At 35.8% G+C, this 14,225-nt stretch overlaps 1 protein-coding gene across 1 annotated transcript; it reads left to right on the top strand.

The window, feature by feature from the left end:
* Nucleotides 1-1,535: 1,535 nt before the first annotated feature.
* On the top strand, nt 1,536-12,972 carry slc35e1 (solute carrier family 35 member E1). The gene is made up of 6 exons (XM_067388596.1): nt 1,536-2,063; nt 5,630-5,700; nt 5,843-5,980; nt 6,067-6,192; nt 8,320-8,565; nt 10,194-12,972. Exons 1-6 carry the CDS (start codon nt 1,733-1,735, stop codon nt 10,407-10,409), a joined length of 1,128 nt encoding a protein of 375 aa, XP_067244697.1. The 5' UTR covers nt 1,536-1,732; the 3' UTR covers nt 10,410-12,972.
* Nucleotides 12,973-14,225: the final 1,253 nt, after the last annotated feature.

The following is a 14,225-nucleotide window of genomic DNA, read 5'->3' as shown; positions in this document are numbered from 1 at the left end:
CTTCTGCATACATTAATTGATTTTGATGAAACTTTGGCTTAGTCTTCGTTGTACAAGGCTGATCACATGGATTTGAGTATTGTGATTCAAAGTCATAGCGCCACCAACTGGAAGCAGAAAATGTGTCACTTTCAGCATACATTGAGATCACCCTCTTATTTTTACCTGATTTGCTTCAAAATTCATCAGAATAATGTTAAAACTTGGCACATGTAATCCTTTGAAAATGGGCAGGGAGGAGGGGCTCTATAGCGGCACCTTGTAGTGCAGTAAATGTGGAGTGAATTTGACATAGTCCTTTGATGTTTAACCGTTTTAAGTGCCTATTGCCCGCTGTGCACAGTTGCCCTGAAGCCACCGGGGTGGCGGTGCCACCGGGCTTGGGCCCGCCATCGCTGCTCGCAGCTATATTTTATATATTATTATTATTATTTCATTATATTTCTATATTTCATATACATTCATCTATATTTCCCCCTCAGCACCAGAAAAAACTCAAAGAATCACAAATGTATATAAACACCAGGTTTATTATGAAAAAATATATAAATGTTAAAAAAAAATTAAAAATGAGAAGAATCAATGAATTGTAAACAATTATTATTGTCACTCTGTAAATAATATGTAATCATGTAATCCATAAAAAACTAACTGTAGTCTGATTGTGAGTATTTTAAAAAGTAGTTTACTCTAATTACAAGTACTTGATTTTACATGTAATCCGTTACTACCCAGCTCTGCCTGTGTTTCTTTTGTTGTGCTTCTCTATTCTTTGTGACTAGTACTATGAAACCTCTGTCCTGACTTTTAACAATGTACCAATGACATGATATATATTTTTAAAATATTATATGCATCTAGATTATTTAGAGCATTGTTTTTAGTATAGGACACAGACAAATGAACTAGTATGATTCTGGAGTTCCTAAATGTCTCCTGTAGATGGCAGAATTTACCTACAATTTCTCATCTGTACAGAATAATAAAAGCGCCCTGGCCTTGGCTTTCATCCAAGCAAAACTATTTTAACAAGGATTGTACAGTGTTTTCATTTTATTTATAATAACATCCTGTAGTAGGCTACGTTTTTATATGACTTTTTGTATTACACTTTTCTGCAGTTGATGACTTGCATAGGCCAAAAACTTATGATGACGTCTTAAATAATTATTTACATTATATATGTAGTCCCTAAAAGGGCCTGTGGTGATGGGGGAAAAAAATATTAGATAAACGACAGGAAAAATATATATAACTGGCAAACCTTTTGGAAATGCAATCTTTTGCGAGTGAAAGCAAACATAATAATTCACATATATTATTTATTTAATAAAAACAAGATATACAGTTAACACAAAAATATAATTACTACAGTTACTATATAACCATAATGAATTCAGACAGTGTAAAGACCTTTCAGAATTCAGAAAGAGCTTCTTTTTGATGACCGTTGTAGCTAAATACCAGTTTTACTGTTGAGTTAAACTATTAAATTGATTTGAACGGTAGTTGGGAATAATATTACACTTGTTTTCATTTTAAGAGAGCACATTACGTGAATAATTCATTTGCGTGAACCCGATGTAAACAGTTCACACCTCTATCAAAAACTCTCTCCGCCAGTTACCATGGTGAATTTTCGTTAGGGCGTGACTTTAACTCTCTCACGTGACTCTTCCACCAGCGATTCCTCCAGAGAGTAGCTCGCTCGCGTCGTGGCTTGCGCTGAAAGATGGCCGCGGTGGAGCAGCGCCCGCCCGTGCGGGAGGGAATGCGGATCGCGGTGCTGTGCCTGTTCTGGTACACCGTCAGCTCGGGTGGCAACGTGATTAATAAAATCATCCTCAACGGCTTCCCTTATCCGGTCACGGTCTCTCTGTTCCATATCCTTTCTATCATCGTGTTTCTCCCGCCGCTGCTACGAGCCTGGGGCGTCCCGCGAGTGGAGGTACCGGCCCGCTACTACCGCTGGTACATTCTCCCGCTCGCCTTTGGGAAATACTTCGCCTCCGTCTCGGCCCATTTCAGCATATGGAAGGTTCCTGTGTCGTACGCGCATACCGGTAAGTGGCTTTCGGTTATTCATATTGGTTTTGTATAACAGGCCTTATTATTTAAAATCAATGAAAGTGAACGTAACCAGCCAACCTGATCGGATGTGTTGATTCGGCTCGGTTCGGTTAAACGCGTCAACGTGCGTTATTGTCTGTCATTAACCCGAACCACAGCTGGGAATCTAGTAATCTGCGCTCCCCAGACATTTAAACGGCCACTTTCATCCACACATAAACAAAGTGTAATGGGGATTTAATGATTCGTCGGCAATTGTTTTACGTCCGTGATTTGATAACATTACACTTCATTGAAGTCATTTATGAAGTACGTCACTTCCGCACTCTTAATACATACTGCCACATCATCCACCTGCGTGGCTATTCAAACTAGTTTGGGAAGCTTCAATTCCTTTTGTTTATATGAGATAAGTTATTATCTATACTCTATTATTATCAGACCCTTCTGTATATACACACTACCAGTCAAAAGTTTGGAAACATTACTATTTTTAATGTTTTTTGAACGAAGTCTCTTATGCTCATTAAGGCTGCATTTATTTCATAATAAATACAGAATATTGTGAAATATTATTACAATTTAAAATTATGGTTTTCTATTTTAATAATAATTTCTGTGATGCAAAGCTGAATTTTGAGCATCATTACTCCAGTCTTCAGTGTCACATGATCCTTCAGAAATCATTCTAATACACTGATTTGATACTCGGTAAGGGTTATTATCAATGTTGAAAACAGTTGTGTTGCTAAACCTGTGATGATTTTTTTTTTAAAGGTTTCATTGATGAATAAAAGGTTAAAAAGAATATAAATCTTTTCTAACAATAAATCTTTACTAACACTTTTTATCAATTTAACACATCTGTGCTGAATAAAAATATTAATTTCTTTTAAAAAAAAGAAAGAAAATAAAATTACTGACCCCAAACTTTTGAACGGTAGTGTATATTGTTACAAAAGATTTCTATCTTAAATAAATGCTGATATTTTTAAAACTTTTTATTCATCAAAGAATCCTGAAAAAGTATCACAGGTTATAAAATAATATTAGGCAGCACAACTGTTTCCAACATTGATAATAAATCAACATATTGGAATGATTTCTGAGGGATCATGTGACACTGAATACTGGAGTAATGATGCTGAAAATTCAGCTTTGCATCACAAAAATAAATCATATTTTAAAGTATGTTAAAATAGAAAACCATAATTTTAAATTGTAATAATATTTCACAATATTATTGTTTTTTCTGTATTTATTATAAAATTAATGCAGCCTTAATGAGCATAAGAGACTTCGTTAAAAACATTAAAAATAGTAATGTTTCCAAACTTCTGACCGGTAGTGTATATATAAACTTTTTCTGTCAAATGTACAATTACAGAGTGTAGCCATACAATGACATGAAATCTTGTCTTATTTTACAAACTCACCATTCAGAAGAGTATTTAGAGCTTAGTTATTTTAAATTTGACAGTATGGATAGTGTCTATTATGCATATATAAGCATATATCTTTTATGAGCTCTCTGACATTGTCATTTTTTTCTAATTGTCTTGACCAGTGTCTTCTTGTGGCTTTTGCAATGTTCGTCTGTGTGGCTCCATTCATCTGTTAATCAAACTCCTCAATAATAATAATAATATGGGCAGAAAAACATGAGATGATAGTGAATTTTTATTCACATAACTCAAAGTTGTGTAGAAACTTGAAAATATATTGACACCCATGACTTTCTCTGATCCTAAATTCTGTTTTTTGAAATTGTTTGTGGTTAACATTTTAGAGCATAACAAGAAAAACAGAAAATATCAGTATGTTTGCCGAGTCATCACGAATCTGGTTTTGTCTATGTAAACTGGTCTGAAAAAAAAAAGTTTAGCATAAGGCTGCAACTTTTTTTATAACTTTCTCTTACCTGAAAGCAGGTATTAGGATATGCTTGTCAGTCTTATTGCTTCTGGGTTATTAATAACTCCCTACTGATTTGAGTGATTCTCTACTTGATTTCCATTTATGCGGATTGTTTAGTCAGCTTTTCTGTTTGAAACACATTTGCTCACACTTTAGTTTAGGGCCCAATTTTCACTATTAAGGACAACTTGTGCCTCAAACTCAATTACTGCTCATTAATGGTTAATAATTTAGTAGTCAAGTTTAGATAGGATTAAAGGCACAATATGTAATTTTTTGCCGCTAGAGGTCGCTTATTCAAAACAAAGGCGTAGCTTGCTGACACCTTGATTTTGTGGAAATCTTCACGTCTACAGCCGGTGGAAAAGAATCCTGAAGAAATCATATACATGGATGAGCTAATGTATTAAAGATTTATTAACATTAATGTAGTATAAATCAGGGTGGGGCTGGAAGCTGTTGGAGCGGAATGCAGACGACCGCTTCTGCTTCTTCCGGTCATGAGTATGTGGGGTAACGCAGCGCTGTTTATCATATTAGACACATTAGTGTGTTGAAAGTTGTTATAATGTTACTCTGTGTGTTCGCTCGACGGCTGCTATGAGACACTTGTCGCACACTGCAGTAAGCTAGATCGACATTAGGCATGGTAAAACATGATACTCACTGAATATTAAGAGAACGAGATTTAAACAATAAGTTTAAATCACCTGTCACCTGTCTAATAAAACGCATAATATATTAAAGCGTCTTTGGTGTGTCCAAGGTTTCTACAAAATAAAACCAGAAATCGAGGGTAACGCAGATATGATGTCATTGACAGGTGACGCACGGTTCTTGTGCTGGTTAAAATTGCTTATTTCTCTGGATTTAAACATTCTTGAAAACATTTGGGATAGTGTAAGTACACAGGTCAACAAAATATATAGCATTGTTCTAGTGGTTTTGGGATATTTTAATCCCAAATTGTGCCTTCAAAGGATTAAGAATATGGTCATGTAGAATGAGGCATTAAAGGGTTAGTTCACCCAAAAATGAAAATGCTGTCATTTATTACTCACCCTCATGCCGTTCCACACCTGTAAGACCTTCGTTCATCTTCAGAACACAATTTAAGATATTTTAGTGGAAATCCGATGGCTCAGTGAGGCCTCCATAGGGAGCAATGACATTTCCTCTCTCAAGATCCATAAAGGTACTAAAAACATATTTAAATCAGTTCATGTGAGTACAGTGGTTCAGTATTAATATTATAAAGCGATGAGAATATTTTTGGTGCGCCAAAAAAACAAAATAACGACTTATTTAGTGATGGCCTATTTCACAACGCTGCTTCATGAAGCATCGGATCATAATTGAATCCGTGTATCGAATCATGATTCAGATCGCGTGTCAAACTGCCAACGGCTGAAATCACGTGACTTTGGCACTCCGATCAGCAGATTCGATACACTGATTAATTTATGAATTTATGAATCGGCAGGGAAACTGTGAGTGTTGATTCTGAGGACTCGACTGCAGCTGAGATATTTGAAACACCAGGTGCAATCACAAGACTTTACAGAATAACATGTGACGAGACTAATGGTTGATGTTATTAGATGAGTGAATGCATGTCTTCTTTTCATTCCCCACTTCCTAGTGAAGGCCACCATGCCCATCTGGGTGGTTCTGCTGTCACGGATTATCATGAAAGAGAAGCAAACCACAAAGGTCCGACTTCATCCAAACATAGCTAGAAATAAGTCATGTATTTACTGAATTTATAATGGTTTTAATAGTCAATGATTGTGTCTTAGTCATCCAATACTGAAGTTCAGATTGTTTATTTACATATTTGGCTTTTTCCCACCAGGTTTATGTGTCTCTGATCCCCATCATTGGAGGTGTCCTGTTGGCCACGGTCACTGAATTGTCCTTTGACGTCTCTGGATTGATCAGTGCTCTGGCAGCCACGCTCTGCTTCTCTTTACAGAACATATTCTCCAAAAAGGTTCCTATTTCTATTTGGTGATCTCTTTAAATTAGAAAAAGACTGGTATGAGTTTCTGAATGAAATGATTTTTGTGGTTGTTTCAGGTCTTACGTGACACAAGGATTCACCACCTCCATTTACTGAACATCCTGGGCTTCAATGCACTTTTGTATATGCTGCCCACATGGATTTTAGTGGACCTTTCCTCCTTCCTGATGGATGGAGACCTGGTAAATATGTTTTGAATAATTTTTTTTATGAGTATGAGATGAGAGGGTGTTTATGGGTAAATCTTTTCTGTTCAAATCTGTCCCAAAATCAAAAGAAAAACATTTTTACATCAAGATTTTGGCATTGTGTGACATTGTCATTGTCCTCCCAACTGGTTCTGTTCGGACATAATGATTGTAATGTAATAATTTTATTTGTATTAATTTTAATTCAGTAAAACAAATTAAATATGTCAGTATTTTTTATCATTACATTAAACAATTGGGGAAGGTGGTGGTGTATTTAATTATGATTGAAAATAATATCACAGAAAAATATTCTTCATTTTAGTTATTCAAAATGTATACAGTGTTCAAAAGTTTGATGTCAGTAATATTTATTTTTATTAATATTATTATTTGATATTCTTTTGTTCAGCAAGGATGCATTAAATCAGTGGTTTTCAACCCGCGGCTTGTCACGAATGCAAATGCGGGCCACAATATGCCGACCACATTTAAATAATAAATTCCAGTTTCACAATTTATTTTTGTTTTTAAATTAAATTAAAATGGATAAAATTAATATAAGTTTGAATTAGAATGTTTTTTTGTCTTATAAAATTGTGTTGATCATATAGGCCTGTTATTTTCAGACATGCGCAGACTATATATACTGAGTAAGCTACTCAGCTAACGAACACTTACAAGCACGTGCTTTGGCAGAATTCCAATAGTAGCCATTATTTGTAAATTTAGGGATCAAAATGGGCAAATTTGTTATTAGAGGAGAAAAACGAAATGAGGAACATACCAATGAAGGAATGCATTGCAAACAAGAAGAGGCGTAGCAGGTAATGAGAATGGTCAAAAGACATGTGAATTCGATGTGTTTGTTTGATGTACTTGTATTTTAAATCAATAAAAATAACTGCGTCGATGCATCCATGGCTGTCGGCGGATGCTGCGCGAGGGATTGCAACGTGACAGAATGCTTGATATCGTCAGAGATTGTAATTACAATGCGCTCAATGCTGTTTGTAATGATAGTTGAGTAACATTTGCTTATTAAAGGCATTTGTGGTCTATATAACATTGTCGTTGTTTGGTGACTGTTACGATGGTGTTGAAAAGAATTTACATCCAGAGTTAAATAGTTACTTAAAGTGCTTGTATACATTTTGCGTAAGTTCATTGAGAATTATTATCTGATTATTGTAATGCTAATGTCGGTGTAATACATTGTTCTCATTTTCTGAGACTTGCACTCGGACCATAGCGCGGCCCACTGGGAAAAAAGGTTGAGAACCACTGCATTAAATTGATCAAGTGACTTTTATGTTGTTACAAAATTTACTATTTCAGATAAATGCTACTCTTTTGAACCTTTTAGTCATCAAAGAATCCTAAAAAAGTATATTATTTTCACAGAAATTTTAAGCAGCACAACACGCATTTAAAAAAAATCCTACTGGCCCCAAACTTTTGCACAATGAGTCATTTATTTACATCATGTCTACCTTTCATTGGTATAAAAAGGGGAGTTAAATGTGCGGAACTCAGCAATGAACAAAAACTCTGGCTTTTTGACCAATGATTGGATTCTAACTTGAACACCTCTGATTGGTCATTGCGTTCAAGAGATCAACAGACATGTCTGTGATTGGTTACATTGCTCACCGCTGCAAAAAACATGTAAATTCAAACCTTTGGAACTCTCCAGAGCACAAACACACATACGCACTGGTGCATTTGCCATCTGTTTCACCAATATGCTATTATTATGAAGAATCCTAGATCAGCAGTTATTGGCCACTTTTCCCTTTAAAAGCAATCAGAAGCAGCAGCAGGCAGGGGAAGGCTTGCAGCTGTAAATCATTTTTTATTTTATTTTAATAGTTGCTTTTCTGCAATAGATGAAAGTTTGTTTTCAGATATTTTATTTTTTAGATATTTACATTTTGCAAAAGTCCCGCAAATCATTTTTTTCTTCCACAACCCACACGCATGAATGTTTTACCACCCGTACTCGCCCATCAAATCCCGCGCTGCGCTCTCTTGCGTCGGGTCCCGCAGCAGTGCAGGTGAATCACTGCGATTCTCTTATCACATCATGCCCATGCTCATTTTCTCTGTTCTCTTCTACAGATGGAGGTTTCCAACTGGACGGGAACAATTGTGCTGCTCCTCATCAGTGGTATCTGCAACTTTGCACAAAACATGATCGCTTTCAGCGTGCTGAACCTGGTCAGCCCACTCAGTTACGCCGTAGCCAATGCAACAAAGAGGATCATGGTCATCAGCATATCCCTACTGATGCTCAGGAACCCCGTCAGCACCACTAACATTATCGGAATGATGACAGCAATACTAGGTGTCTTCCTCTATAATAAGGTAATTTCCTTTTTTTAGGCATATCCATTGCTTGAAGCATGCAGTATTTTAATCTATAGCGTTCTCACATGTTGCCAGTGCTCTGACTGCCCACACCGAAACATAGAATTATATACATTGCATGTTCTGAGCTTTTATAAGCCGTACGAACTGAACAGACCAATTATCTGTGCGATGTGACTGAAGCCCAGTTTTTTAATTTTGCATTAGGGGTGCATGAATCACAGTAGGCATATTCACCATCGCCCTCCAAAAGTGTAATGAGATTTGCGCAAGCCGTTCTTATTGCAATGCTGATGATAAAGTGTGTGATCCATTTGAATTCTATTGAGAATGTGCCACTTTTAAAAGCTATGGAGAAAGTCAAACATGATCTAAAACAGCAGCATAAACTAAAAAGAAAACATCTTGCACCAACATAAATTAGGAAGCTTTTTAAACTATTCATGACCATCTTTACTTGATTTTATTGCGTTTTGTAGTATTTATTGTGGTAAATTTTGACTAACTTGAATTATTGACAAAACAATTGGTTTTCCCCATATGTAAAACTATTTCTGCTAATAATGACAGATATTAGGAAAAAAACTGTCTTTCAGATATTCCAAGAGATGACAGGAAATTAACAATTTTAAGTTAAGTTAGTTTGACTTCCCATTGCACTTTGCAAACAAGTAATTGTTAACTAGGGGCCAGTTGAGTAATCTGATCGGATTTCGGCTATCGGATTGGATCAAATCTTGAAAATGGGTTGTTTGAAAGGGAAACAAAGGATTCTGAAATCAAATTAGATCACAAAATCCAGTCTTCGTTTTGATCTGGATAAAATCATCAGTTTGTGTTGTTCAAAACTTTTTAGTAAGATTTGGATACCTTTGATCCAAAAAAAAATCTGGATTATACTGATCCCATCAAAGGGGTGGATTTCAGGAACAAAAATGTCATAAAACGTTAAAACTGGTCAACAAATAAACATACACACTTTTTTTTTTATTTTGCTCTTGATTAGTTTAACTGTTAAAGTAAGAAATTAGAAGTAAACATTAGGCCTTTTGATAACCTACTGTAACGTAAAAAAGAGATTTTGGTGCCATAAAATAATCCCCAAACAGCTGTAAATAGTTATTTAAAAAATTATATTTGATTCAAAGTGTTTTTTTTTTTTATCACTGTTTGTAAACTACATTGGCACAATCATAAGAGATGAACCAGTCAAAAGTTATTTGCGTGCAAACGCAAAGTTTCTCGGGTGAATGCTACGTGGAACTTTTCTGAGAGAATGCAGGGTGACCCAGTTCAATTTTGCTTTGAAATACCAGCACAAAAGTAAGATGGACTACCTGATCCTGGATAGCAACAACATGGGATTTTCAAATCCAGATTAAACTTTTTGAACAACTGGCCCTAGGCTATTACTTTATTGCAGTTATGCATGTTATCAACCAACTTGCATGTGTGGGTGATACCACAAAAGGCCATTTTGCAAAAATAAACAAACAAATAAATAAACCTCACGAGGACACCAGCACTTTTTTTTTCTCACTTCAAGCACTGGGCAAATCATTAAACAAACGATGTTGCAATGCAAAAAATGATGTCAAATGAAATGGAATTCTTTTCCTCACCAGGCGAAGTATGACTCCAACCGGGAGGCCAAAAAGACACCGCTGCCAGTTTCAACACAGGATATGGTGTCATTCGACAAGCCCCAGTCCAACGGCGCCGGGCCCTTCACACACAGCTCAGACTTTCAGTACGGTCGGAGCACAGTACTCACCGACCACTTTCAGTACAGCCGACAGGCCTACACAACGAATTACAGCTCCAATCAGTATGTTGTGTGAGTGGAGCACATCGGAGGACTCTATAGACTGTTCCCAGACTCCTGTGCTTCAGAGGATGCATCTTTCATACGAACAAGGAAGTGTCGAATTGACTGGAAAAGGAATGTTTACTCACAGAATCCTACTGCTTTTTTTTTTTTTTTTTTTTTTTTTTTTTTACAGGCCTGTTATTTATTACATTACAAACTTTGTTGTGTTTTCACATTTATTTTAAATTCTCAGTGGTATGTGTAGGCTATAGGAAGATGCTTGGAACTTTTTTGATTATTTTTGCACAGCATGCATTTCAATGCATTTCAGAATGTAGCGTCTTCATCGCCATCATGCTACTGCGAGTGAGGGACAGACAGACAGACAAGCAGTCATATAACATACACTGGGTCACTGCAAATACAGCTGCATCAGGGTATTAGTCAATGTTCTTATTTTGCTTTTTATTTGTAAATATTTTATTTATTTTTATAGAGGAAGGTGCATTGGTTGACCATATCATGGACTGATAACACCCCTTTGAATTTTTGAATGTCTGTGAGAGAATCACTTTTTTTTCCTCCTGAGGTGTTTAAATCAGACAAAGGTCACTGTACAAGATCACTTGAATCATCGTGTACATTCATATGCATGATTATTATTTTCTGTATCTTTGTTTTTTGTACTGAAGGGGACTAGTCAGATACAATGGCCTTAACTTATGGGTCAGTTTAATTAATATTGAATGAGAAGGTTCATAAAACAATTTATTTATTTTTTTTTTTCTTTCTGGAAATTGACATTCTTTACAGTTAAATTTGTTTAAATTCTTATTTCCCCAAACTGCAGTCTAATAAAAAGTATGAGGACAATGTTTAAAAACTGCTGGTTCCTCGACAACGAACTCCAATATTCCTTTCAATCATGACAGACGGAGGTCTTTCAAGCCCTGTAAAACCTGAATCTGTGAAGACAATTTTATGGTAAATTTGGTAAAAATGTGTTAAACAGAGCTGAGAGCACTTCACCTTTATTAGTAGCTGAAAGCATTAATAACCTAGCCAGAATATTTCATAAAAAGGTGGGTTATTTCATAACTTTTTGATTTGGAGATTTTTTGTGGGCCTGCTTTTTGGGTATATCTGACCCGTTACCATCTTTTTTCCCAGAGTTTTACCAGTTTTAGCTAAATGTGCGAGGTGGTATTTTAGTTTAATATTTGTAAGCTAGGTGTTTTTTTTTTTCTCTCTCTCTCTCTCTCTCTCTCTCTATTTCTCCATTTCGATGTCGTGTCTTGCTGCTGGAAAGTTAGACACATTTTTGGCAAAAAGCATGCACATTCTTGCATAACTGCATACAGAAAAGAACTTGGAGAGTTCTTTTTTAAAAATATATATTTTAAGTGTTATGGATTTTAAAAGGCATCATGACTTTTTTGTGTCGTGAATTTTGAAAGACAAGGTTCACGTGACATTCTGTCTTTATGTCTCTTTATATATAGTGAATTTAGAGGATCAGTTAAGGCAGATGAAGTAGTTCATTAATTGATACTGTAACTTCAGCTGCCAAAAAATGAAAGGCTGTGGGTGTGGTCTCTTCCTTCTATCTGTTTTTTTATTGGTTCACACCTTTTGCTCTTTCATTGTGAAATCACTAGAAGTGTGCAAATTTCTTCTTTTAGTTTCCCCAATTCTTAGAGTTTTAGGTGATTGGTTGTAAATGTACAAGAAATGCTAGGGCTGACACAACAGTTCTTAGCACTGTGAGTTAGCACTGGAATCTCAGTCTTGGAAAATATTATTTTTGATTTTTGTGTTGTATTACACAGTAAATATTTGTAAACTGAGCCTAAACCTTGGAAATATTCAGCTCAACAGAACCAATATTACAGTGTCTTTATCTTCCCATTCAGAATATCATGCACTACTGTAGTATTTGATGCATTTTCATTCAGCTTTAGAATATTTAAGCTCTTAGACCTTTTTCCCTGGGAGACTCATATGTGTCCTTATAACTTTTTTTTTTTTTCGGTTTGTTTTTCTATGGTGTGGAAATGCATTGTCACACTTTCTGTGTTGAGATAGTTTCACCTTCAGCCAGTGTTTTATATGATTTGATTTTAAGATGCCTTGGTACGGTTAATGTTGCATTTTCTTCTTGTCAACCTAAAGGTTATAAGATGACTTATTTTTAAATGTGAAAATAAAGAAGATTAATTGATGAAGTCTTGCTGTTGTATTTGTTCAGGGGCCGTATTCACAAAACATTTTATCTTACCACTAAGAGTTCTCCTAAATAGCAGTAAAAGTTCTTAGCTAAGAGTTTTCTCTTAAAACCTATTCACAAAGCTGCTGAGACAAACTTTTACTAAGGAATAGACTGAAGTCTTAAGCTAAGAGTAAGGGTGGGGATGACCTCATTGCTATGGAGTATACACGCAGTGATTGGCTGATGATATTAAAATAAAGGTTTTAAAATACAAATGTTGCCCTATTCAAATAAATATATTTTTTTTATAAAAATGTTGCCATAGTCAAAATAAAATGTTGCCATAAGGGTTTTAAAATGAAGGCTAAGTGTCACTAATTAAACTAGTATATACAGTTAATTGTCCACCTCTTGGGTGTCTGCATCTCAAGAGATTGCAGAATTCAATCAGACAATATTCATTTATTTGTTATAAATCAAAATGTATTGCATTTATGAAGAAAAGGTTCAGCACCCAAGGCTCTTATCGCTATTCCCTCAATGGTGTTCAGTGTCTTTGGGTGGATTAGGGCTGTTTGTGATTTGGTCTTAGTGATTTAGGAGTCCTCTTGACTACTCCTAACTTTTCACAGACTTAGGAGCTAGTTTTAGTGCTAAAATGCTTTGTGAAATACTCTTAGAGCAAAAATGTAGGACTCCTAAAATTAGGACTGACACGCCCATTATTTTTAAGAGTTTCTCCTAAATCGGCAAGTTAGGAGCTACTTTTAGCCTTAAGATGTTTTGTGAATACGGCCCCAGGGCTTTGTAAAGCAGAATCCTAAAACTTTTTGTTTGGACTTGCGAACACCACTGTAGGCAGAAAATTGTACAAGCACGACAATAGCATTGTCCCTTTAGATTGTAATGAGATAGCTACAGTTTAAAATCTCATACAAAGAATCACATATTGGGGTCTGAATTTGAATTCTCAAAATGTAGTTCTCAGGTTAAAAAATTCTAACTGCTTTACACAGGCTAATATTCCTAATTATGTTGAAGGTTTAATGACTTATAGATTGCGTTATTTTAGTAGTTGTGTTTGCTGTTTTTTATTTAATATCCTTATTTTAGTCTAAAACTGTTGGGTCAGAGACCAGAAAGTAAATTGTGTGTGTGTGTACAGGTTTATATTACATTGTTGGTCCCCACAAGGATAGTAAAACCTGAGATCACCTATATTGTGGGGACCAGCCAGCAGTCCCCATGGGGGAAATAAATTAATATACTAAATTATGTAAATTATGTATTAAGTAAAAATGCCTAAAGTTTTCTGTGATGGAAGGTTTAGGGGTAGGGTTAGGGGATATAATATACAGTTTGTATAAAAAACATTATGTCTATGGAGAGTCCCTACAAGGATAGTGAACCAGACTGTGTGTGTGGCCCGTGTGATCCGATCCAACAGACGAGATACTGTAGCTCAAATTGCTCAAGAAGTTAATGCTGGTTCTGATAGAAAGGTGTCAGAATATACAGTGCTTCACAGTTTGTTGCATATGGAGATGCATAGCTCCATGCTGACCCCTGTCCACCGCTGAAAGCACCAACAGTGGGCACGAGCATCAGAACTGGACCACAGAGAAATGGAAGAAGGTT

The sequence above is a fragment of the Chanodichthys erythropterus genome, chromosome 6 (assembly GCF_024489055.1).
Source record: "Chanodichthys erythropterus isolate Z2021 chromosome 6, ASM2448905v1, whole genome shotgun sequence".
Taxonomy (NCBI): Eukaryota; Metazoa; Chordata; class Actinopteri; order Cypriniformes; family Xenocyprididae; genus Chanodichthys; species Chanodichthys erythropterus.
Note: the sequence above shows the minus strand (reverse complement) of the source record. Positions and strands in the feature narration are given on the sequence as shown.

What these genes read in the sequence shown, in the direction of transcription:
- slc35e1 (XM_067388596.1), top strand. Translation starts at nt 1,733, where the DNA reads ATGGCCGCGGTGGAGCAGCGCCCGCCCGTGCGGGAGGGAATGCGGATC. An exon ending in AGAACATATTCTCCAAAAAG is followed by an intron (nt 5,981 to 6,066) that starts GTTCCTATTTCT and finishes TGGTTGTTTCAG; the next exon opens with GTCTTACGTGACACAAGGAT. An exon ending in GTGTCTTCCTCTATAATAAG is followed by an intron (nt 8,566 to 10,193) that starts GTAATTTCCTTT and finishes TTTCCTCACCAG; the next exon opens with GCGAAGTATGACTCCAACCG.